At 44.6% G+C, this 25,030-nt stretch overlaps 1 protein-coding gene across 1 annotated transcript in view; it reads left to right on the forward strand.

The window, feature by feature from the left end:
- The window catches only part of LOC124555877 (hormone receptor 4), a 212,458-nt gene that overhangs the window by 137,335 nt on the left and 50,093 nt on the right, over positions 1–25,030 (forward strand). The window contains exons 3-5 of the mRNA XM_047129939.1: positions 6,512–6,629; positions 12,533–12,677; positions 12,801–13,708. Coding sequence (XP_046985895.1) covers positions 6,512–6,629; positions 12,533–12,677; positions 12,801–13,708 — 1,171 coding nt within the window. The remainder of the gene's footprint in view (positions 1–6,511; positions 6,630–12,532; positions 12,678–12,800; positions 13,709–25,030) is intronic.

Below are 25,030 nucleotides of genomic sequence, written 5' to 3' on the forward strand. Positions count from 1 at the left end.
GGTTGCATAAAAGAGCGAAAGTTACGCGATCAGCTAATTTTTATTGTTTATAAAATGCAATTTATATTTTGCAAGGATATAAAATACACAATGGACTAACACCTAACGATGTGCGGTTCTAATTATGTGCAAAACAGACAAAAAACAAGGAGAAGTCATCGGCTCCCAGTCTCTCTCTGACACATTCATTTATGTTTCTTTCCCTATCAATGCTAGCAGTACTACCGGTAATCCTACCATTTACTACATCATTTATGTATTGTATCAAAACGACCGCCTAGTAGTTTTGGCAGAGCGCAACTTCAGATAGGAGCTATATCGAGGAATGGGGCACGAAAAAGTTCGACCAGCCTTCAGTGTTTCACGTGTTACCAGCTAACTGTCCACTTACGACTGGATAGAGTACGGTCCATATAGGCAACAAGAAGAAGGAGCAATGGATATTCGTGAAATAAATAAATAGCTTAGAGTGACGCACAGATGTGCCGTCAAACGATCTCCACTGAACTGCACGGCCAGCGCGGGACACGAAGCTGTAACCTGCAGCCGAGTGGCTCGCTCGACCACAGAACACGCCCCGCCACGCAATGTGGGTACATAAGAAGAGCTGCCGCTCGCTTTGTTCAGCCTTCCATGCAGACTATATCATCCGACTGGCTGCCCGCCGGAGCCTTCTCAACATGTTTACGTGACCTCGCGCATTCACTTGTGCCGGCACAGCCGGACCGGTTAGAAGGAATGGTCAAAGTGTCTAACACTTCTTCACGAAGGTCAGCTGCTGAACACACTTTATTTCCAGTTTTTTTTTCGCCAAATCCTCAGACAAATGTCAAATATTCCGTTAGTACGAGGGCTATTCGGAAAGTAAGGAACGATAGGTCGCGAAAAGGAAACCACAGTAAAAATCAAAACTATTTTATTTGCAACAGTTAGCTACAACTTCCAGCTACTTATCTCCATAGTCGCCGATCCGACTTAGACGTTTGTGGTAGCGTTGTACCAACTTTCCGATAGCCTCGTTACAGAAGGCAGCCGCCAGTGCTTTCCTCCAATTCTGGCCTACAGCTCGTTGTCTGTTCCAAAATGTTGCCTTCATAGCCAGCGGTTCATGTGAGCAGAGATGAAACTCAGAGGGAGACAATTACGAGCTGTATTGTGGGTAATCAAACATTGGCAATTGAAAACGTTGCACGAGCATCTTCATTGCCCCTGCAAAATGCGTCTGAGAATTGTCTTGAAGATGAAAACGCACGACATTTATGTAATGTTGGCTGCCTAGCTTCAGGCGAAATTTCTCACCAGGCCCTCGTACTTGGCGGGAGACACTATTGTTCTAGGTATCTTTATGTGTTCCCTGTGTGCTCAGAACTAAAAAAGAACGACATAACGCTATCGACAGGCATACTAGAAACACTACCCAATACATCTGTGCAAACCTTCATCGGATTTTCACTGTGGTTTCCATTTTGCGACCGGTCGTTCCTTACTTTACGAATAACCCACGTACTTCAGAATATGTTGGGGAGGTGGTAGAACCTCTCAAACTAGTACATACCAATAATACTGTTCACAGAACCAAAGACACACGCACTTAAGCTGTGTCGTTGATTATTTCCAAACGCACTTGTTCTATAGAGTAAGTCTAGTTAGAACAAGAGGAATAGAGAACATCACAGATAGGACCTGCATGTATAATTAAATATTAACAGCTGAACTACGCAGATGCGACCTGTTCTAAAGTACTGCACCAGCATTTGGAATTGTTATCAAATAGTAGCAAACAGAGGCAGTAGATGTCGATAGAATTCGGAAATGCGCTGCGATCATTGTAACAGTTAGATGTAGCACATAATATAGTGTAACATAAATGCTCAGGGAACATAAATGGGGAAACGTCGGAAGAAATAGAACTTTGTTTCATGAAACCCTATGGAGTTGCTTTAGAGGACAATTATACAGTCTACACAAGAGAGTATAGTGATTTTGAGAATATGGTAACGAAAAGTAGGTCACATACAGAGGCATACCGTTAATTTCCGTCGCTCCATATGCGAATGGGACAGGAATGGCTAATGTTGGTACAAAGTACACGCCGCCATGCACTGTTCAGTGATTTGTAGAAAATACAGGGTGAGTCAGTTGCCCCTACCCATGGGTTTTATGCAACCCGCAATGCCTTCGAAAACGGCGCGCGAGATTTTCGTATTTTTGCCGCTCTGTATGCACGGACTGTTATTCCTACAGATAAAAATGAACAAGACCGTTTTGTAGGACAACGTGTTTGAAAATCACTTTTGTTTTTCTTGAATAACTCGAAAACAGTGGCCTCCACCGATAACGAATCCCAGTACAAAATTTAACTACTTGCAATTTCCTCTAGAACTCTTGTAGGACAAAAAGTTCGTGGGTAGCGAGCGATAGAATATGAAAATCTCGCGCGTCGTTTTTGAAGGCGTTGCAGTATATACACTAACAATCCATGCAATTTACATCAACGACTTCCTTGATTAGATTTGAACGATGAGAACCCACAAAGTAATCACCTTGAAAAAACAGTCTTCCCAGTGCTGACTACTGAATAGAGCCTTAAACCCAAATCTCCTAGGTATTTATACACCACATAAAACGATTAGCATCAAGAAACAGCTGCAAGCCCGAAATTTTATTGATCGACACTGTTTTAATAATCGGTGGTCCGTTATACCTGGTAGGTCAGCTGCGGTTTCCAAGGGATTCTTCACCCCTGTCCATCCAAATGCAGCGATCGTTCTCCTGTGTCGTCTCATAACTACAATTCAGAGGTAGCTCCAACACGACAAACTTCTTACTTCATTGAGCGTTAATCCCATCTTACTTCCGAGGATTTGGCGAGTTTATTTCATTTAACTTTGCGACCAGGTGCCCTTGCTGTCGCTGCGGCCGCGTTCTCTGTACCACCTATCTGTGAATCACGCAAATTTTGTTCTGTATGTGGCCGTATTTTAAATTCATATTGTATTTTCTGAGGCGTAAATTGGGGAGCAGCCCACCATTTGCCTAAACCAGCGTGGGAAACCGCCTAAAAACCACACTGCTGACATCATTCTCTAAAATTGTTGAGAAGGTGATGTATCATAGAACAGTATCTCACCATAGCAACAATAGTATCACAGTTTGAGTTTCAGAAAGGTTGCTCTGCTGAGAGTGCCATTTACATGTTCACTCACCAGATTTTACAAGCATTAAATAATAAAATAGCACCGGTTGGTTTTTCCTGAGATCTTTCTAAGGCATTTGACTGTGTGAATCAGAGCATTCTCCTAGATAAATTAACTTTTTTGGGATTGATGGTATAGCCAACCAATGGGTAATGCAGGAAGTTGTACTTAGTAATTCAAACAATGTAGTCCAGAGACATTATTCTGATCAGGGGGAAATCACATATGGGGTTCCCCAAGGTTCAATCTTAGGTCCACTGCTGTTCCTCATATGTGTAAACGATCATCAGTCTATTATACAACAAGCAGAATAATGACAGTAATATTGTAATCAACCCAAGCATGCATACAGAAACAGAAGAAATGGTATACAAAGTCCTTAAAAGTATCATGGACTGGTTTTCTGCAAATGGTCTCACCCTCAATTTTAAAAAGACACAACCTATTCAGTTCTGCACATCTAGAGGCACTACATCAATGATAAGTGTACCACATGGGAAGAAATAGTAAATAGGGTGGAAACTTCAAAATTCACGTTCTGGAACTCCTAAAACAACTTAGCTCAGCCACATTTGCAAATCTTGGGGAGAGGTAAATCAGTGAGTTGACATATTTTGCATATTTTCATTCAGTAATGTTATATGAAATAATGTTTTGTGGTAACTCATCTTTAAGAAAGAAAGTCTTCATTGTGGTGCTCGCCCACAATCATTTTGTAGACATCTTTTTAAAGAATTGGACATGCTGACTACTGATTCACAGCATATTTATTCCCTTATGGAGGGCAGCGTGGAGGGTAAAAATCGTAGAGAGAGACCAAGAGATAAATACACTAAGCAGGAAAAATTACATTCATTACTCCACATTAAGGTTGTCTTTAGCACAAAAAAGGGTGCACAGTGCTGCAACAAAAAATTTTGATCTTTTACTCAGTGATATAAAATGTCTGACAGACAGCAAAGTAAAATTTGATAACAAAGTGAGCAAGTTTCTCTTTGACAACTGCTTCTATTCCGTAAAAGAATTCCTAATATTGTAGTGTGTAGAAGGTGGTGGGTAGGAATTACTAAGTCACATCTGTATACCTTTTTTTTTCTTTTTGTAAAAAAAAAAAAGGAAAAGAAATGTTCAGAATGTAGCCGCATGTACAAATTAATTTGCGATGTGAATGTATAATAACTCGTTCCACATCATTACGAGCTATCGTGCAAAATGATCCATGGAACAGTTATTAACTAGTTAACTAACCGCATTCAAGGTGGCCGGCGTCCCAGACACGGTCATTAACCCGTCGTTTGGATTCGATCCGGTCTGGCGTATCTTCCTCTCTGCCATACGCTGTATCAGCGGGTTAGCTACAACAGAACAAATACAGAATAGATTTAGATGAATCTTCCTGGCAACCAAAAATTGTGTACCGGGCCAGGCAATTGCTCTTCCGACTAAGCCTCCCATGCACGATTCACGAGCCGCCCTCAAACCTTTACTTCCGTCAAAACTTCTCTCCAACATTAAAAACCTCACCAAAGCTCTCTTGCATACCTATTAGGATTAGTGCTTCCGGGAGAAAGGACACTGCGGAGAAATGACTTAGCCACAGACTAGCAGCGGGTCGTGGGTCCCACCTGAACGGCTTTGTTTATATAACGATTGTTGTCGAAATAAAAGGGTTATGGGTTCGATTCCCAGTCCAGCATACAGTTGTAACTTTCCGGAAAGTTTCAGATCAGTACGCACTCTGCTGCAGAGTGAAAATACATTCAGGAGATTTTAGATGACTTGCATACAACCAACGCGATCCCCTACCATATTAGATACAAAAAAAAAGGCCGAATGCAGGATGGGTCCATTACGTGTGGAGTATAAGCGACGTCAGCGCAGTGACTACGGCGACAGCTTGAACTAGCAACTTTAAACATCAGATGTGCATTCGACCAGTCAGTTGTGAGCTGGAAGTGGACGCGCAACAGTAGTGCATCAACGTTGCTTCGCCAGAAATCACAATGCAGCAACATCGCTAATTGAGTGTTCAAGACATTCTCCAGAATGTTTTGATTAAGAGAAAATGTGCTAAGTTTGTCCCGTACACCTAGACTCCCGAACGAAAACAACGATGTGTGGACGTTGCCGTGACTTGATTGAAAAGCAAAACGCTCTGCATTCTTTTCTGTAAAAAATCATGACGGGTGACAAGACTTTGTGTTACAAGTACGAACCTACCATAAAACGACCAAGTGCACAAATTACGTTAAAGCCTATGTAATGAGTGAGTTGAAAAACAACACCGGCTGGTCCCGGTGGGGGCTCGAGTCCTCCCTCGGGCATGGGTGTGTGTGTGTTTGTCCTTAGGATAATTTAGGTTAAGTAGTGTGTAAGCTTAGGGACTGATGACCTTAGCAGTTACGTCCCATAAGATAAAAATAAAAAATAAAACATCCCAACTGAGGGCCTTTCTAACAGTTTCACATGGTTGTATGAACGTTCGAGAACAATCGTTATACTAACTGAGCCGTTCAGGCGCGACTCCCGACACGCTCCTAGCCTGTGGTTAAGTCATTTCTCCGCAGTGCCCTTTCTCGTGGGAGAACTAATCCCGGTAGGCATACCTGGTAAGGACTATGTAGAAAACCTGAAGCATTAAAACCACTATCTTAACTTTTCTCTATGTCTTGTTAACCCAGTCTCAAACATTTTGGATAGCGACGTACACTCATTAGCAATTGAATTACACACAGCTGACGTGATGACGAGAGAGCGCAACTAACACCATGGATGGTTTGCTGAACTTATTCATAACTTCCTTAAAAAATTTCGAAACGTAGATTATTTTTCGAGCGTTGTGACAGGTGATGAAACCTAGTTCCATCATTGTGAGCCTGATACGAAGCACTCGAGAATGGAATGACAGTGTCTTTGGGCAGCTGAAACGGACTTCTGCAAAGAGATTTCTTAAACTTGCAGAACAGTAGGAAAAATGTGTTGCAACGTTATAGAGTCTATATTGAAAAGTGACAGAAAAATGCATAGATTAAAACTATGTGCATGGTTTATCCGAAAAGCAAAAATTGGTACGCATCTTCTGTATGGACCTCGGACTTATTAATTTCTTGTTGCGGTTACATCACAATTGTTACCTTCTGCCACAGACGGAGAATTCAGCATTATTCTAATGTAGTTACAATACAAGACTGTAATATAGATACTACGGATGAAAAGACAGAAACGCTCTTCTTTTCTTAAAAAGATCGTGAAATTGGTTACAGTATTCTCATAGTAAATTAAACTCATACTGCTGCTGGTTTATTCTTTTTAAGGAGAGAGCGTGGCCGATACGAGCACGTCTTCGCCTGACATGGTTGGCCCTGTTTCTCCGTGCGCGAAGGGCACTGCTGAAATAGCCAGGCAGTCACCGAGTCCCGCCCTGAGAGACAGGTAAGCCATTCCTTTCTATAGCACTTTCTAATACACACTCTCACCTAGTAATATGCTTACTGATAGCAGAGTGCTATTTAATTGAAGATGCTAATGTATATTTGCTTCCCCTGTGTACAAGTAAGACCCTCCTCACAGATAATATGGTTTATAATATTCGTATAATCAAGAAAAATTATATACGCTTACCCTACAAAACATGCCACCGTTACCATTAAAATTGCTACACCAAGAAGAAGTGCCGATGATAAACGGGTATTCATTGGACAAATATATTATACTAGAAATGGCATGTGATTACATTTTTACGCAGTTTGGCTGCATAGATCTTGAGAAATCAGTACCCAGAACAACCACCTCTGGCCGTAATAACGGCCTTGATACGCCTGGGCATTGAGTCAAACAGAGCTTGGATGGCGTGTACAGGTACAGCTGCCCATGCAGCTTCAACACGATACCATAGTTCATCAAGAGTAGTGACTGGCGTATTGTGACGAGCCAGTTGCTCGGCCACCATTGACCTGATGTTTTCAATTGGTGAGAGACCTGGAGAACGTGCTGGCTAGGGCAGCAGTCGAACATTTTCTGTGTCCAGAAAGACCCGTACAGGACCTGCAACATGCGGTCGTGCATTATCCTGCTGAAATGCAGGGTTTCGCAGGGATCGAATGAAGGGTAGAGCCACGGGTAGTAACACGTCTGAAATGTAACGTCCACTGTTCAAAGTGCCGTCAATGCGAACAAGACGTGACCGAGACGTGTAACCAATGGCACCCCATACCATCACGACGGGTGATACGCCAGTACGGCGATGACGAATACACGCTTCCAATGTGCGTTCACCGCGATGTCGCCAAACACGGATGTGACCATCATGATGCTGTAAACAGAACCTGGATTCATCCGAAAAAATGACGTTTTGCCATTCGTGCAGACAGGTTCGTCGTTGAGTACACCATCGCAGGCGCTCCTGTCTGTGATGTAGCGTCAAGGGTAACCGCAACCATGGTCTCCGAGCTGATAGTCCATGCTGCTGCAAATGTCGTCGAACTGTTCGTGCAGATGGTTGTTGACTTGCAAACGTCCCCATCTGTTGACTCAGGGATCGAGACGTGGCTGCCCGATCCGTTACAGCCATGCGGATAAGATGCCTGTCATCTCGACTGCTAGTGATACGAGGCCGTTGGGATCGAGCACGGCGTTCCATAATACCCTCCTGTACCCACCGATTCCATATTCTGCTAACAGTAATCACCGATTCCATATTCTGCTAACAGTAATCGGATCTCGACCAACGCGAGCAGGAATGTCGCGATACGATAAATCGTAATCGCGATAGGCTACAATCCGACCTTTATCAAAGTCGGAAACGTGATGGTACGCATTTCTCCTCCTTACACGAGGCATCACAACAACGTTTCACCAGGCAACACCGATCAACTGCTGTTTGTTTATGAGAAATCGGTTGGAAACTTTCCTCATGTCAGCACGTTGTAGGTGTCGCTACCGGCGCCAACCTTATGTGAATGCTCTGAAAAGCTAATCATTTGCACATCACAGCATCTTCTTCCTGTCGGTTAAATTTCGCGTCTGTAGCACGTCTTCTTCGTGGTGTAGCAATTTTAATGGCCAGTAGTGTACTTACACTGACGGGACAAAGGTCACGGGATACCTCTTGATACCGTATCGCACACCCTTTCGCCTGGTGTAGAGCAGCAACTCGACGTGGATGGACTCAACAAGTCGTTCGAAGTCCCCTACAGAAATACTGAGCCATGCTTTTTGTACAGCTGTCGATAACTGCGGAAGTGTTACCGGTGTAGGAGGTTGGGCACAAGCTGACGTCACGATTATGCCCTATAAATGTTCGATGAGATTCATATCGGGCGATCTGGCTGGCCAATTCATTCGCTCAAATTGTCCAGAATGTTCTTCAAACCAGCCACGAACAATTCTGGCCTGGTGACAGAGCGAATTGTGATCCGTTAAAATTCCATCGTTATTTGGGAACGTAAATTCCACGAATGGCTGTAAATGGTCTCCAAGCAGCTGAAAATAACCATTTTCAGTCAATTATCGGTTCAGTTGGACAAGAGGACTCAGTCCATTCCAGCTAAACACAGCCCACAGCACTGTGGAGCCACCCTTAGTTTGCGCTATGCCTTGTTGACAACTTGGGCTCATGGCTTCGTGGGGTCTGCGCCACGCTCGAACCCTACCATCAGCTCTTACCAACTGATACAGGGATTCATCTGACCGGCTACGGTTTTACAGTCGTCTAGGGTCCAACTGATATGATCACGAGTCCAGGAGTGGTGCTGCAAACGGTGTCGTGCTGTTAGCAAAGGCACTCGCGTCGGTCTTCTGCTGCCATATCCCATTAACGACAAATTTCGCCGCACTAACGGATACGTTCGTCGTACGTTCGATGTTGATTTCTGAGGTTATTTTCGCAATGATGGTTGCCTGGTGGAACTGGCAAGTCTACGCAAACGCCGCTGCTGTCGGTCGTTAAGTGAAGGCCATCGGCTATTGCGTTGCCCTTGGTAAGCGGTAATGCTCGGAATCTGGTTTTCTCGGCACACTCTTGACACTGTGGATTTTGGAATACTGAATTCCCTAACGATCTCTGATATGCAATGCCCCATGCATCTAACTCCAACTATCATTTCTAAGATATTCCATTTAAACCTAACATGCCGACATGCCGAATTATCGAGGGGGAGGGGGTGTTTTAACCCTTAACATTGAAATGGGAAAAAACGAAGTAATACATGTTGCATCATTTGGATCCCACTAAATACCTGTTAACTTTAATCTAGACCTGGAAATGTTCCCTTGTTAGTTCTACAGCTTCCCCTGTCTCTGTCCATCTCTCCCTCCCCCTTTCTTTGTCTGTCTCCTCCTCCTTCCCCCTCTCTGTCCATCTTCTCCTCCTCCCTCTCTCTCTCCATCTCGTCCTGCCCCCTCTCTCTCACCCCCCTTTCAGTCCATCACCTTCTCTCTCTTTTCTCTATCCATCATCTCCCCGCCCCTCTCTCTCCATCTCCTCCTTCTCGTTTTCTATATCCATTTCCTCCCAACCCTCTGTCCATCACCTCTACCCCCTCTCTCTGACATTGAGCGTTGTTTACTGTTTATTCTTATCATAGACCAATAAGCCATAAATACAACTTTCCTGCTCGCTAATAACATTTCACTATTGTATATTTTCGAAATTTCAGAGAAATCGGTCAAGAACTTTCGGAAATTAATAATTTTGAACAAACCAGCATTTACATTTTTATAATGTTTCTCGTTTTATTATATATGTATGACATATACACCAAATGGCGTTCCAATAGGTATATGAAAACACGTGAGTATTAAATTTCAAAGCAATCTATGAAGAACTTTCGGAGGTTTGAGATTTTGAAGAAACGAACATGTACATTCGTACTTATAAAGAAACTGTAGATGTTTTTAATCGGATAGTTTTTGACCGATCGATTGCACTGAAATTTGGTATACTCGCGTGTTTTTATTTACCTATTTTCTTATATATATATATTCGCATTACAAACTTGTAGGACTTGTAGAGGGGAGTGAGTACATAATATTTTGAATACCAGCCCAGGTTCGGAAACGAACACGCTTCAATTCAGATGTTTACCTCATTCACTTCTGCTTGAGGTATTGAATTGGGAGTGATGCAGTACAATTATTACTTAACAATTCGCGAGAAAACATAACGAAACATCCATTTATCGCTGAAGCATATTTGTTCGTATTAAAACTTAAACATTACGGGCTTTACATTATTCAAAAACGAAAAGAACCCAGCATATTGTACGTACATAACAGCACTGTTACATTACAACAGCGGCTCGATGTGGCGACCACCAACGTTGTTTCGTTATGTTTCGTTTCAAATTATTAACTAGTAATTGTACTGCGTCACGTCTAATTCAATTCTTCAAGTAGAACTGGATGAGTTAAACATCTTAATTGAAAACGTCGCTACTCTCTCCTCTCTACAAGTTTTGGAAGTTTGTAACTGGAACTTCCGAACATCCTACATATAACATGTGTTAAAGAAATAGGTTCCTAAAAGCACGTCTGTAGTAGAATGGAACGTTTGTCAAAATTTCAAAGCAATCGGTCAAGAACTTTCTGACAAGGGCCACTCCCCATCGCACTCCCCTCAGATTTAGTGGTAAAGTGGCCCAGTCGACAGCCCTTCAAAAACTGGACACAGATCAAGCGTGAAAACAAGAAGAAGGTGTACTGAACTGTGAAAAAAGAAGCTAAATAGGAACAGTGAACGGTCGAACCTCATGATATGCAATGTCGAGAGAACTGCAAGAATCACGGCGTCGTGGTTGTGTGGTCACGGTGTTGGACTGCAAAGCGGGGGAGCCGTGTTCAAATCTTCCTCGTGCCCCCCCCCCCCCCCCTGTTATTCACAAAATTTTGAACTTTGTGTTCGGTCATTGACGCGTCTTTTCTCTTTCTGTAGTCCTGGCAATTGTCATGCTATATATTGGCTATAGAATATAAGTCATGTGATAAGAATATATTACCATCGCAAATAAATGTGATGAATAGTGAGAGCAGGAGAGATGCCGCGTAGACCTCTTACAGAGAGGAAAGCAACAAATAAACGGGTGTAAACTCTGTTACAAAAAGGAATTAAAAAGTCAAAAGTTCCGAAGGGAAAGCAAGAGTCACGACATGTGGTACTTGCGGCTGGTCGCGGCGGAGGTTGGAGTTCTCCCTCGGGCATGGGTGTGCGTGTTTGTCCTTAGGATAATTCCGGTTAAGTAGTGTGTAAGCTTAGGGGCTGATGACCTTAGTAGTTAAGTTCCATAAGATTTCACACACATTTGAACTTTTTTTTGTGGTATTTGTGTAGAACAAATAGGAGGTACGTACGTCTGGAACTCGCTTACTTACACCTCGCTGTTGCAAACGGACGTTACACCACGAGACAGACACAAACCTGAATACAGCTAACAGACACGTCGATGACCGGACGGACAGTTCCTAATTTTGTGGGAAAAAAAGTGTGGTACAAGGGAAATTTGAACACGGATCTTCCCCTTCCTAGTCCAATACCGTGACCATATAAACCACAACGCCACGGCTATTCGAATGCGCTCGATGTTACACATATTGAGCTTGGACCACTCACTGTTTAGATTTTGCTTCTTGTTTCACAGTTCAGTACACCTTCTTCCTGAATGAGATTTTCAATCTGCAGCGGAGTATGCGCTGATATGAAACTTCCTGGCAGATTAAAACTGTGTGCCGGACCGAGACTCGAACTCGGGACTTATCCCTTTCGCGGGCAAGTGCTCTACCAACTGAGCTACCCAAGCACGACACGAGTTCGAGTCTCGGTCCGGCACACAGTTTTAATCTGCCAGGAAGTTTCACACTTTCTGCCTGTTTTCATGCTTGATCTATGTTCAACTTTTGAGGGGCTATCCACTGGAACATCTTACCACTAAATCTGACGGGGGGAGGGGTGTGTGATTGGGAATTCCCCTTGTGAGATAAACAATTCTGAACACACGAACGTTAAGATTTTTATTTATGTAGATTGACGGACAGAGTTTCATTTCCTCCTCATATATTGCCCATATCTAGTTCTGGTTCTCTGGAAGTAGCTGTAATACAGCGAAGAGTGTATTTTCAGCCGGCCAGAGTGGCCGAGCGGTTCTAGGCGCTTCAGTCTGGAACCGCACGACCGTTACGGTCACAGGTTCGAATCCTGCCTCGGGCATGGATGTGTGTGACGTCCTTAGGTTAGTTAGGTATGAGTAGTTCTAAGTTCTAGGGGACTGATGACCTCAGAAGTTAAGTCTCATAGTGCTCAGAGCCATTTGAACATTTTTTTTTTTTTTTTTTTGTATTTTCAGGACCTCTCCCGACTCCGCTTTGCCAGAGGCGTCGAGGTCAGTGGCGGAGCCGTTGAAGGAAGAGGATCCCGAGGAAGCACGAATAGCGAGCCAGGGCGAAGGTGGCGACAATAGCGTGTTCGACGGCGGCGGCAGGACGGCGACACCGGCTGGGGGCGGCGGCGGCGGTGGGGGCGGTGGTGTGGGAGGCGGCGGCAGCGGGGGCGGCTCGGGCAGCGGCGGCAGCGGAGGCGGCGAAGAGCAACCGGCGCGGCCCGCCGTCATCCAGCACTCGCCCGCCTTCTGGATGGCGGCCGCCGGCGTGGGCGTGTGCCGCATCAACGGCGTGCGGCCCGAGCTGATCGGCGGCGGGCTCGTGCGCTTCCCGCCGCACCACCCGCACCCGCAGCCGCAGCCGTCTCCGCAGTACCACCAGCTGACGCCGCAGCAGCCGACGATCGGCCCGACTGAAATGAAGCCGCCGTCGCGAGTGATGGCCGGATCGTCGGCGACGCCCAACGTGCTACGGCCGCCCCCGACTGTCATAATGGGCGAAGCCGGAGGCGTGCGGACGATGATCTGGTCGCAGCCCGCCGCGACGGTCGTCGAGTCTCTGCAGCACCAGCCGCAGCAGCAGCAGCAGCAACAGCAGCAGCACCCGCAGCAGCCGCCGCACCAGCAGCTCGTGGCGGCCGCGTCCACGTCGGGCTGGTCCACGTCCAGCTCGTCGACGTCGAGCGGCAACAGCGAGGAGTCGTCGGCGGCGCAGATGCTGCTCAACCTGGGCCAGGAGCAGCAGCCGCTGGCGCAGGCGCCGCCGCAGCAGCCGGCGCAGCACTTCCCGCCGCAGGTGCGGCCGTTCGCGACGCCGCTCAACATGGAGCGGCTGTGGGCGGGCGACCTGACGCAGCTGCCGTCGGCGCTGCAGCAGGCGCACGCGCTCAACCTGACTGCGGCCGCCGGCTCCGGCGCGAGCTGGCCCGCCGCGCCACCCCGGGCCTCCGACGAGGAGTCGAAGTTCGTGCTGGGCATGCACCACCACCAGCACCAGCACCAGCAGCCACAGGCGCAGGCGCACCCGCCGCTGCCGCCCGCTCAGCACCACGACGACCAGGAGGACGAGGAGCAGCCCATGATCTGCATGATCTGCGAGGACAAGGCCACCGGCCTGCATTACGGAATCATCACCTGCGAAGGGTAACATTCTCATTATATATATTTCCTATTCTTCGCCGTAGGCCGGTATTTTTGTTGTTGTTGTGGTCTTCAGTCCTGAGACTGGTCTGATGCAGCTCTCCATGCTACTCTATCCTGTGCAAGCTTCTTCATCTCCCTGTACCTACTGGAGCCTACATCCTTCTGAATCTGCTTAGTGTATTCATCTCTTGGTCTCCCTCTATGATTTTTACCCTCCACGCTGCCCTCCAATACTAAATTGGTGATCCCTTGATGCCTCAGAACATGTCCTACCAACCGGTCCCTTCTTCTAGTCAAGTTGTGCCACAAACTCCTCCCCAATTATATTCAATACCTCCTCATTAGTAATGTGATCTACCCATCTAATCTTCAGCATTCTTCTGTAGCACCCCATTTCGAAAGCTTCTATTCTCTTCTTGTCTAAACTATTTATCGTCCACGTTTCACTTCCATACATGGCTACTCTCCATACAAATACTCTCAGAAATGACTTCCTGACACTTAAATCTATACTCGATATTAACAAATTCTTCTTCTTCAGAAACGCTTTCCTTGCCATTGCCAGTCTACATTTTATATCCTCTCTACTTCGACCATCATCATTTTTTTTCTCTCCAAATAGCAAAACTCATTTACTACTTTTAAGCGTCTCGTTTCCTAATCTAATTCGCGCAGTATCATCTGATTTAATTTGACTGCAGTCCATTATCCTCGTTTTGCTTTTGTTGATGTTCATCTTATATCCTCCTTTCAAGACACTGTCCATTCCGCTCAACTGCTCTTCCAAGTCCTTTGCTGTCTCTGACAGAATTACAATGTCATCGGCGAACCTCAAAGTTTTTATTTCTTCCCCATGGATTTTAATGCCTACTCCGAATTTTTCTTTTGTTTCCTTTACTGCTTGCTCAATATACAAATTGAATAACATCGGGGAGAGGCTACAACCCTGTCTCACTCCATTCCCAACCACTGCTTCCCTTTCATGCCCCTCGACTCTTATAATTGCCATCTGCTTTCTGTACAAATTGTAAATAGCTTTTCGCTCCCTGTATTTTACCCCTGCCACCTTCAGAATTTGAAAGAGAATATTCCAGTCAACATTGTCAATAGCTTTCTCTAAGTCTACAAATGCTAGAAACGTAGGTTTGCCTTTCCTTAATCTATCTTCTAAGATAAGTCGTAGTGTCAGTATTGCCTCACGCGTTCCAAGATTTCTACGGAATCCAAACTGATCTTCCTCGAGGTCGGCTTCTACCAGTTTTTCCATTCGTCTGTAAAGAATTCGCGTTAGTATTTTGCAGCTGTGACTTATTAAAGTGATAGTTCGGTAATTTTCACATCTGTCAACACCTGCTTTCTTTGGGATTGGAATTATTATATTCTTCTTGAAGTCTGAGGGTATTTCGCCTATCTGATACATCTTGCTCACCAGATGGTAGAGTTTTGTGATGACGGGCTCTCCCAAGGCCGTCAGTAGTTCTAATGGAATGTTGTCTACTCCCGGGGCCTTGTTTCGACTCAGGTCTTTCAGTGCTCTGTCAAACTCTTCACCCAGTATCATTTCTCGCATTTCATCTTGATCTACATCCTCTTCCATTTCCATAATATTGTCCTCAAGAACATCGCCCCTGTATAGACCCTCTATATACTCCTTCCACCTTTCTGCATTCCCTTCTTTGCTTAGAACTGGGTTTCCATCTGAGCTCTTGATAGTCATGCAAGTGGTTCTCTTTTCTCCAAAGGTCTCTTTAATTTTCCTGTAGGCAGTATCTACCTTACCCCTAGTGAGATAAGCCTCTACATCCTTACGTTTGTCCTCTAGCCATCCCTGCTTAGCCATTTTGCACTTCCTGTCGATCTTTGTCAAAAATCTTTGTCGAAGATATTTGATGGTGTAATAGGGAACTTTGTCAAATGTCGTCCAATATTTGATCAAATCTAGGACCTCTCTGTAGATTTGATCAAAGAAGTCGCTTGTCTTCTGTTCACTGCAATGTGACATGTTACCACGTGGAGCGCTAGCATCGCTGCAGCGTTCTGTCGTCTGTAGTGTTTTTATAAACATTGGCGGTAAATACAATTGGTGTCTGCCGACAACTACAAAATTAATAGAGATTTATGAAGCTGCTGAGGCGCTTTACAACGTGAGGCACCGTGAATACAAAAATAGATTAAGAAGATTGTTGACCTAACCTGACCTAACCTAACTAACGTAACATAACCCTCTCCTGTAGCAAGGAATCGGAGTGTTACAGTGAGCCTGTCTTCTGCAGATGTAGCAGTTCTTAAGTGAATATTGTGATTTGTAATATGAGGATACACTTCACTGAGCACTTACAGAAATGTATGCTCATCCATTCTTAAGTAATTGATGTACGTCTTGACGTCCTCCGCTATAAGCTCACGCAACAAGTTTTGTTGAATGCTTTTATCGTGTCGTGGTAAAACCCACGGCTTCACCCTGGTACGTTTCCTTTTTTCCCCTGCTTCTCTTCCGCATGCGCACACAGTGCAATTGTGGTATATGCAACTGCTGTGGTTAATAACAAGTTCTTGTTGTCAGCCATGTTGAACATTGACGAAAAATATGATGACAGTGTAATACCCCTTCTAGCGCTACGTCAAAGATCTTTATCAAATATATTTGACGGAATATTTGATCACATCTTTGATCAAATCTTTGACAAAGAAATTTGATAGTGTAATACCGGCCTAATATTGTTTCCCGCTTCTCGACCCCAGCCTCGGTGCGGTACACTTCTTAAATGGACACGGAACTTATACCACTCACTTAAGTCGCATTAGTCTGGGACAGATATGTGCACGTGCGGCGAAAAAGGCTCCCCACAACACACCGTCTTCTCTGTGGGCAATACGCAAACAGTAGACATACGATGCACTTACACTACAAATAAGCACATATACACAGCAATACGAGGAATCGGTCCCTGTAGTTTGTCGGTTTTATTAATGTTCACCCTGTATATGGCTTTTCGGACAACAGTACACTTTCGGTGTAGATGTAATGAGAAGGTCTATCTGTCCCAAAATGCTAGTGTCACGTCTGCCATTGTTGTAAGTGAGACAAATGTATTTCTAGTAGCTATAAAATAGGGGAAACAAAGTTTTGAGCAACATTTTTTGCAACACACTAAGAAAAAAATATGATATTCACTGAAGTTGGAAAGGAGTGTGACTGCTAAAGCGTTTGATTAATGTTATAGTCAGATGCGCAATCGAACTAGTAGGTGGATATTAGTGACAAATTTTGTGATTGCATCATTCCAAGGTAATCAAATCGATCAGTATTTTGAAGTTTCTTCAGCTTGTGACAAACAAGCGTAATCTTGGAACAAACAGCCGACAGTGCGCATTCGCTTTCATTCCCTTTATGTAATAAGATACGAATGTCAACGGGACATTTGGTTCCCAAATAAGCGTTAAAAATTGCAAGGAAGTGAGTGCTGTCCACACATAGCAATGACATGCATTAGACGCATGAACTACAGTGCGCTTAAGGCACAACTTGATTAATTTTCAGGTGGTTTTGTACAAGTTGCACGTGTACATGCGTGTGTAACCTGAATCCTCACTGTATCTCTACAATACCTTTGAAGCTGTTGTACTTGGCCCAACGATAAAATATGTGAAATATGAACCCAACAAAATCCTGCCAAGTACAGCAAATTATGTTTTGTGGAATGGGGAGTGTTATTCTAAAGAATAAGTGACACTGGATGTTGTACAGAAAGCTGAAGAAACAGACGTTTTCATAATTGCAGGCTTACAATTTGACAGTGTGCGTACAACTCTCGAAATGGCGACAACACCGATGTACAGAGGGCGATGCCGTGACGACAAACAATCTGTCAAGGATGGCGAAGAAGTATTAAAGAAATAAAATATGGAACCTCAGTCGAGAAACCCCTCAGTTAACTGTCGTCAGCCATAGTGTTTACTGTCACCTCAAACAACCAATTGGTAAGTAGGCAACACTTCTGCGTAGTACTTCAGAAAGTACGTTCCACGTGTAAGTACATTGCGCAAAAAGACCGGCGCATTGTCAGAAGAGGGCAAATGTTCCGAATTTCCTGCACACATAGTTCTGCTGCGGTACGGATGAACAGATGCATTACACGGTCAGAGTGAAATTCCACACAACTGTAAATGTACTCCAAAGTTGAACACAGGGCGGTACTACTCTCGATGGCAAAATGTCTAAATTACACAAAGTGTCGCCGTGAAATTCTGACGGTATATCGACCAAATGCAATGTGACGTTCATCCGTAGTGCAGAGGTGCCAGTAATTTTACAAAGATCGCCTAGACGTGGTTGATGCTGATCGGGAAGTCCAGATTTGGCACCATGTCATTTCCATCTTTATGGCAAGTTGAAAGAATACATGGGGAAAGAGCTGTTCTAACGACTAGGACGTCCCCATAGCTGTTCTCGAATGAATCCGTAACCAAGGAGCGGATTTCTACTGTCGGGGAACTGAACGATTGGTACAATGTTCCAACCGCTGTTTACAGAGACTTGGTGACTACGGTAAAAAATAGTGTTTATGTATCTGTGTCACTATGAGGTCCAGTGCAGCTTTCAATAAAAGTTACTTGGTCTGCCATGATAATGTGTAACTTACTGTTTGAAGTCCCCCTGCAACAAATAAGGGTTGATTGCAAGTATACTCTCCAGAGACGGACAAGAGGAATCGTGTTAATACACACATCCAAAAAAAAAAGGTTTCCATCATCTCGGTTCCGAGAGTTCCTTAACCTAATAGAGATCAACATAAACATCATTTCCGCTCTTTTCATTGCTCATGAAAACCACACATTGCATGTTACACCACCATAAAGCGAGACCTTCAGAGGTAGTGATCCAGATTACTGTGCACACCGGAACCTCTATTACCCAGTACCAAGCCCTCCTGCACTGATCCATGCCTGTATTCGTCGTGGCATACTATCCTGTATTCGTCGTGGCATACTATCCACAAGTTCATCAAGGCACTGTTGGTCCAGATTGTCCCACTCCTCAGTGGCGATTCGGCGTAGATTCCTCAGAGTGGTTAGTGGGTCACGTCGTCCATACACAGCCCTTTTCAATCCATCCCAGGCATGTTCGATAGGGTTCATGTCTGGCCACTCTAGTCGAGCGATTACGTTATCCTGAAGGAAGTCATTCACAAGATGTGCACGATGGAGGCGCGAATTGTCGTTCATGAAGACGAATGCCTCGCCAATGTGGTTGGACTATTGGTCGGAGGATGGCATTCACGTATAATACAGCCATTACAGCGCCTTCCATGAAAACCAGCGGCGTACGTCGGCCACACATATGGCCGCCCCAAACCATCAGGGAACCTCCACCTTGCTGCACCTGCTGGACAGTCTGTCTAAGGCGTTCAGCCTGATCGGTTGCCTCCAGAAAAGTCTCCGACGATTGTCTGGTTGAAGGTATATGCGACATTCATCGGTGAAGAGAACGTGATGCCAATCCTGAGCGGTCCATTCGGCATGTTAATGTTGTTGGGCCCATCTGTGCCGCGCTCCATGGTATCGTGGTTGCAAAGATGGACCTCGCCATCTTTTGTATATTGCAGTATATTACTTTTTTGCTGTCACCTCCGTGATCGAAGCCACTGGAGTACACTAATGACGAGGAGGAGGAGGTCGATTCGAAGGGCATCAAGTGCCCATCACGGCCGTGAAAGAAATCTTCATCGGCAGTATTTATTTAGCGGGTGATGAGGTACCAAAAATTCTAAACCTTTCTGCAGTATCTCACTGAGGACATGCGACATCGTCAACGGTGCGCTGTTATTCGAATGAGGCATTAAACTTGGCGACTCCGTTCTTACTGTTTGAGGGTAGTAGACTACGTACTGGCACCGTCTTCCACTCCATCTCTGCTTTGGATTCCATGTTCATCAATAACAACGCAAACACAACACTAAACAGCGCAAAGTCGCACACAGTCGTCCACATGGTACAAATACATAATTTATAATTTGTTAACATGCAGGCAGCGAGAAAAATCCAGCTCCATAAGGGCATTGTCTACGAAGCATTTATCAGTACGACATTTGAATGACAAAGCCAGCCAGAATCGTGCTACGGTAGGTTACTGAACACATCTCAAATATCATTAACCACTTGCTCAGCATTCACAAACCACCTCCTCATAATACAGAATGCCGTATTCTGTGCGTTGACATCTGGAGCATGTACTACCACCCGCGCTCAACTACGTTTACAAACCACTGAACTAACAGTTATTTTCTTCTCAGCGGTGGGTCAATATGCTATACAATGGGCAGTTAAAATCTTAAAATCGAGACTATTCTCGTGTTTGTTCTGTTGTATAAGTATAATGAACATTACAAGTTCCCTGACATCGAATCTTCGAGGCGAATAACTTGACAATACTAACTGCTCCCGGCAGGCCATCGCCCTCTATGTCACATATATTTCAGACCAGCAAATTGTTAATATGACTTCTTTTCCTGAAAGAGCTTTAAATACTCAAAATAGTCGGAAACATAGGCGTAAGACACAGAAAGAAAAACACAGTAACATTGAGTTTAGAAAACAACAAAATACCTTGTAGAACCAATGAAGATACGAAACATGGAGGGAGATACGTGAGCACAATAGTGCAGCACATTAAAGTAAATTAGCCATTTCTCGGCATAAACTTGCAGATGCTTGTAAATACCATAGTATCAGTAACATGACGGTAGGAAATGGACTGATAATGTGCACCTCTGAAGGACAGGCGCAAAGTAGTTTCCGAAGATGTGCAAAACACAAATAACTTTAACGATGATATTTACTGTAACTTCCACTATTTTCTATATACACGGTCTAGTCACATTAATGAGACGATATGTCAAGAGCATGAACTGCAGTGCGAACGTGCAGGAAAGAGTGTCAGTGTGGTTCTGGAAGGTACCGGCAGGGATGTGGAGCCATTCCGACTCCAGCACTTAGTTTCTCGGCTGAGGTTCCGTGGCGCGAATAGCCCAATCGAGGTGGCCCCACAGATTCTCGATTGGGTTTAAATCCGGTGAGTTTGGCGGTCAGGGGAATACAGTACCCTCAAACTGGTGCTCTTCAAACCACGCACGTACACTGTGAGCTATGTGATATGTTGCATTGTTCTGCTGGTAGATGCCATAGTGCTCAGGAAAAAAACCAACTGCATGTAGGGGTGAACATGTTTCCCAAGCATAGGTGCACACTTGTGTTGATCCACTGTGCCTTTCAGGATGACGAAATCACTCAGTGGATGCCACGAAAACATTCTCCACACGGTAATGCTCGCTCCTCCGGCTTGTACCCTTCCGACAGTTGTTGCAGAGATTGTGCTTCCAGACGTTTCACGCCTTACACGCCAACAACCATCTGTCCAATGGAGCATCAAACTTGATAAATTTGGAAAGGCCACCTGTCATCCCTCAGCGGACCTCCAGTTGCGGTATTGTCGTGCAAATTCCAGCCTTCGTCGCCGATCAACGACAGTCAGCACGGGTGATTGAAGCAGGCACCTACTGCGGAGGCACATATGCAACAACGTTCTCTGAACGGTCGCCGAGAAGACACTGTTGGTAGCCCCTTGGTTCATATGGGCGGTTCGTTGCTCAAAAATTGCACGCCTATCCCCCCCGTACCCATCTCTGCAGTCGTCGTTCACTTCAGTGATCTATCGCTCGTGTGCCCCAGTTGCCTTGGCACGACTTTTGGGTAGCGCCATTTTGCGCTGCACGGTATACTTTTATCACGGTGGCACGCGAACAGTCTACAAACTTAGGTGTTTCGGAAATGCTTCCACTCTAGGTCCGGAAGCCTGTGGTCATGCCCTTTCGGACTTCAGATAAATTGCTCTGTTTCCGCCGACACGCTTTATACACCCTCCGCCACTAGTGCTGCGACTGCCGTCTGTGGGCGGTTATTGCACGTTGACGCCGAACATAGGCGGTGGTCATAATGTGACTGGACTGTGTGACTGCCTCTATTCATCATAGTATGGGACAAGCTGATGTATACAATGGTTGCAAAATTTCACACGCTGTATTGATAACCAGCTGGCATCACTTTATTGCACTCAACAATCGCTTGGGTAGCGCAAGTGGTGTCCTCCGTCAACTGTGATGTTCATCTCCTTTACTCTTCATCGTGAACAATCTCGCATCCAGAATGGAACGTTCGTAACCACCTTCGAACCATTAATCTACTCGTTAGTTCCTCCCTATAATCGTTCTCATTTTACGGTTAATGTTTGGCGCTGTCATGTATCGTAATACGTACTCAAAGGACAAATCAACAACTCACGGTCCGAATTGCACATGTGACGGCCCTTGATCTCAATTAATTTTTTAAACACCTGTCGATCTTCATATTTGGCTCGCAACTAACAGCAATTTATGTACATTCCTTCTCTCAATAAGCCCTTTACGTGGCATGTGCGCAAAATCAAAACTGCTACGCAGTGTTGTTCGGAAATACCAGCGGCATCCACTTTCCGTATGACACAAGGTAAACGTGGAGACCTGTGTGTTATACGCCCTGGAGCGCTGCAAAAGTTTCCTGAAATTCTAATTAAGTCAACGAGAAGAACGTTTGCGACACATCCACTTTGTTTAATCTGTGTGTCATCTTTGGGAGACTGAGTACATAGAAGAATCTGTATGATTTGCCACCTTTTTTGTGTTCTTGAAAGTGTTTCCAACAGTTGTTCAGTGGTATTAAATGAGCAACTACGAAACACACTGTTTCTCCAAAGAACAGCTGTATGCAAAATTTAGAATTCCAGCTTTCGATGAAAACTGAAAAATCAAAATAATGAAGCTTCAAACGCTGCATGTACGTTGTCATGTCTTCCGAATTTTGCTACGGTGCTTAGTGGAAAATGACTGATGTTACTGCTTATGGAATTTGATGTGTCTGCATTATTTTTCATTTGGGCTGTAAAGGTTCCTGGAAACGCTGGTAAACAGCAGTCGTCTGACACATTTGCGTGCTCATTTTTTCCTGGCATACATCTCTTGGGTATTACAGACGCAATTACTAGGGTCTATAATCGTAGGGATTGTGAAAAGTGCTCTTTGCGTACAAGACTGGGATTTATTCTCGTGATGTGCTGATTCACTGGTAAGACAGGGAAAAAACTGTTTCAGCCCTCATCATGTAGAAAACAACCCGAAGAAAGTACTCGAGACATTTCCCCTGCCATGTGCTCCTACGGCACACACGTCGGAGCCCATTATCTCAGCTGAGTGTGCACCGTGAAGCGGGAGATTTGAAAATGATCTGATCCTCAAAATCATTTTACACTCTAGCTTGTAACAGGAATATTAAATAACATTGTATATTAGGCCATCTGGAGAATAAACAGTAGGTGCTGTGCAACAAAGAAGGCTTCCATATTTTGTGCCCTTGAGGGATACATAATAATTTAACGCCGATCATTGTAACCGAGCATTTCGAGTACCACAGAATGTCATCACATGGGTTTATTACAATCTCCATAATGATGAAACATGTACGTTCTTCCTTCTCTTTAATGAGCTTTTGGGGTCATTTCCTTCCCTGTACTCAAGTGACACCAATACTAAAGGAATGAAATTAGGAGTAATACGCTGAATTACAGACCCGTATAGCTAACATCAATTTGCAGTAGCATTCTGGAACATTTACTGTGACCAGACATTATGAATTTCCCCGAAGGAAACAATTTATTAACAAACAGCCAACACGGATTCAGAAGATGTCGTTCTTGTGAAGCACAACTAGCTCTTTATTCTCACGGAGGAACGAGTGCTATTGACAGGGGATGTCAAATTGATTCCATATTTTTAGACTTCCAGGAGGCTTTTGACATCGTCCCCCCCCCCCCCTCCCCAAGCGACTTCTAATCAAATTACCTGCCTATTGAGTACCGTCTTAGTTGTACGACTGGTCAGAAAGGTCCTATCAGAAAAGTCACAGTTCGTAATAACTGACGGAAAGTCATCGAGTAAAACAGAAATATTATCTGGCGTTCCCCAAGGAAGTGTTACAGGCTCTCTGCTGTGTTTCACCTGCATAAACGATTTAGGAGACAAGCTGAGCAGTCAAATTAGATGCGCCTGCCCTTTACAGTGTTGTAAGGTCATACGATGATCAAAACCAAATGCAAAATAATTTAGACTAGGGATCTGTATGCTGCAAAAAGTGGCAATTGACTCTAAAAAATAAAAAGTGTAAAGTCATCCACATGAGCCCTAAAAAATATCGGTTACACGATAAATCACTCAAATCTAAAGGCTGTCAATTCAACAAAATACTTAGGGAATACAGTTACAAATAAGTTGAATTGGAATGAACGCATAGCTAATGTTGTGGGGAAAGCAAACACTGTGATTTATTGCCAGAACACAGAAAATGCAACGGGTCTACTTAAGAGCCTGCTTACACTACGGTTGTCGGACCTCTTCTGGAATACTGCTGTGCGGTGTGGAATCCGTCCTATTGACGCAGGACATCGCTAAAAGCTCAAAGCAGGGCCGTTCGTTTTGTATTATCGCAAAATACGGGAGAATGTGCCGCGTATATGATACACGAATTGGGGTGGCAATCATTAAAACAAAGGTGTTTTTCGTTGCCTAGGGTCTTCTCATGAAATTTCAGTGGCCTACTTTCTCCTCAGAGTGTGAAAATATTTCGCTGGCGCCCACACAGTGAGAAATGCTCATCATAAAAATAAGAGAAATCAGAGCTCGAACAGAAAGATTTGTGTTCGTTTTTGCCGCGCGCAGTTCGAGAGTGGAACGATGGAAAAGTAGCTTGCTGGCGATTCGAAGAACCCTCTGCCAGGCACTTAATTGTGAACTGCAGGGTAATCGTGTATATGTAAGATGTGTACGATTTGAGTCATGTTCCCAGTCTTTCCTAAATGTCACTTGTCTTGCGTGCTGGAAGGAAGAGCGAAAAGGCGCCATAATAGAGCATTCGCTAGCTTACGATAGAGTACCGACACAGATTACGGCACCTGCATATATTCCATCTAGGTATTTTAACATGACTACCACGGCGGAGCCATCACTATGCGTGCACCAAACAACATGTTACAGGCATGCAACTGGGCACTTTACTTTGCTGCCACTATGTGGACTGTCACTGTTATCAAATGGTTTGGTGGTGGTGTGTCTCATACGACTTAACATATATCACGGAATTTTTATACTACCTCCTCCTGTGTTATACGCGCAAAATAAGTTGACAATCGGCTCGGTAGCTAATGGGACTGACTGTACACGGGAAATGCCTTTACGGAGG

Source organism: Schistocerca americana, chromosome X, assembly GCF_021461395.2.
Source record: "Schistocerca americana isolate TAMUIC-IGC-003095 chromosome X, iqSchAmer2.1, whole genome shotgun sequence".
Taxonomy (NCBI): domain Eukaryota; kingdom Metazoa; phylum Arthropoda; class Insecta; order Orthoptera; family Acrididae; genus Schistocerca; species Schistocerca americana.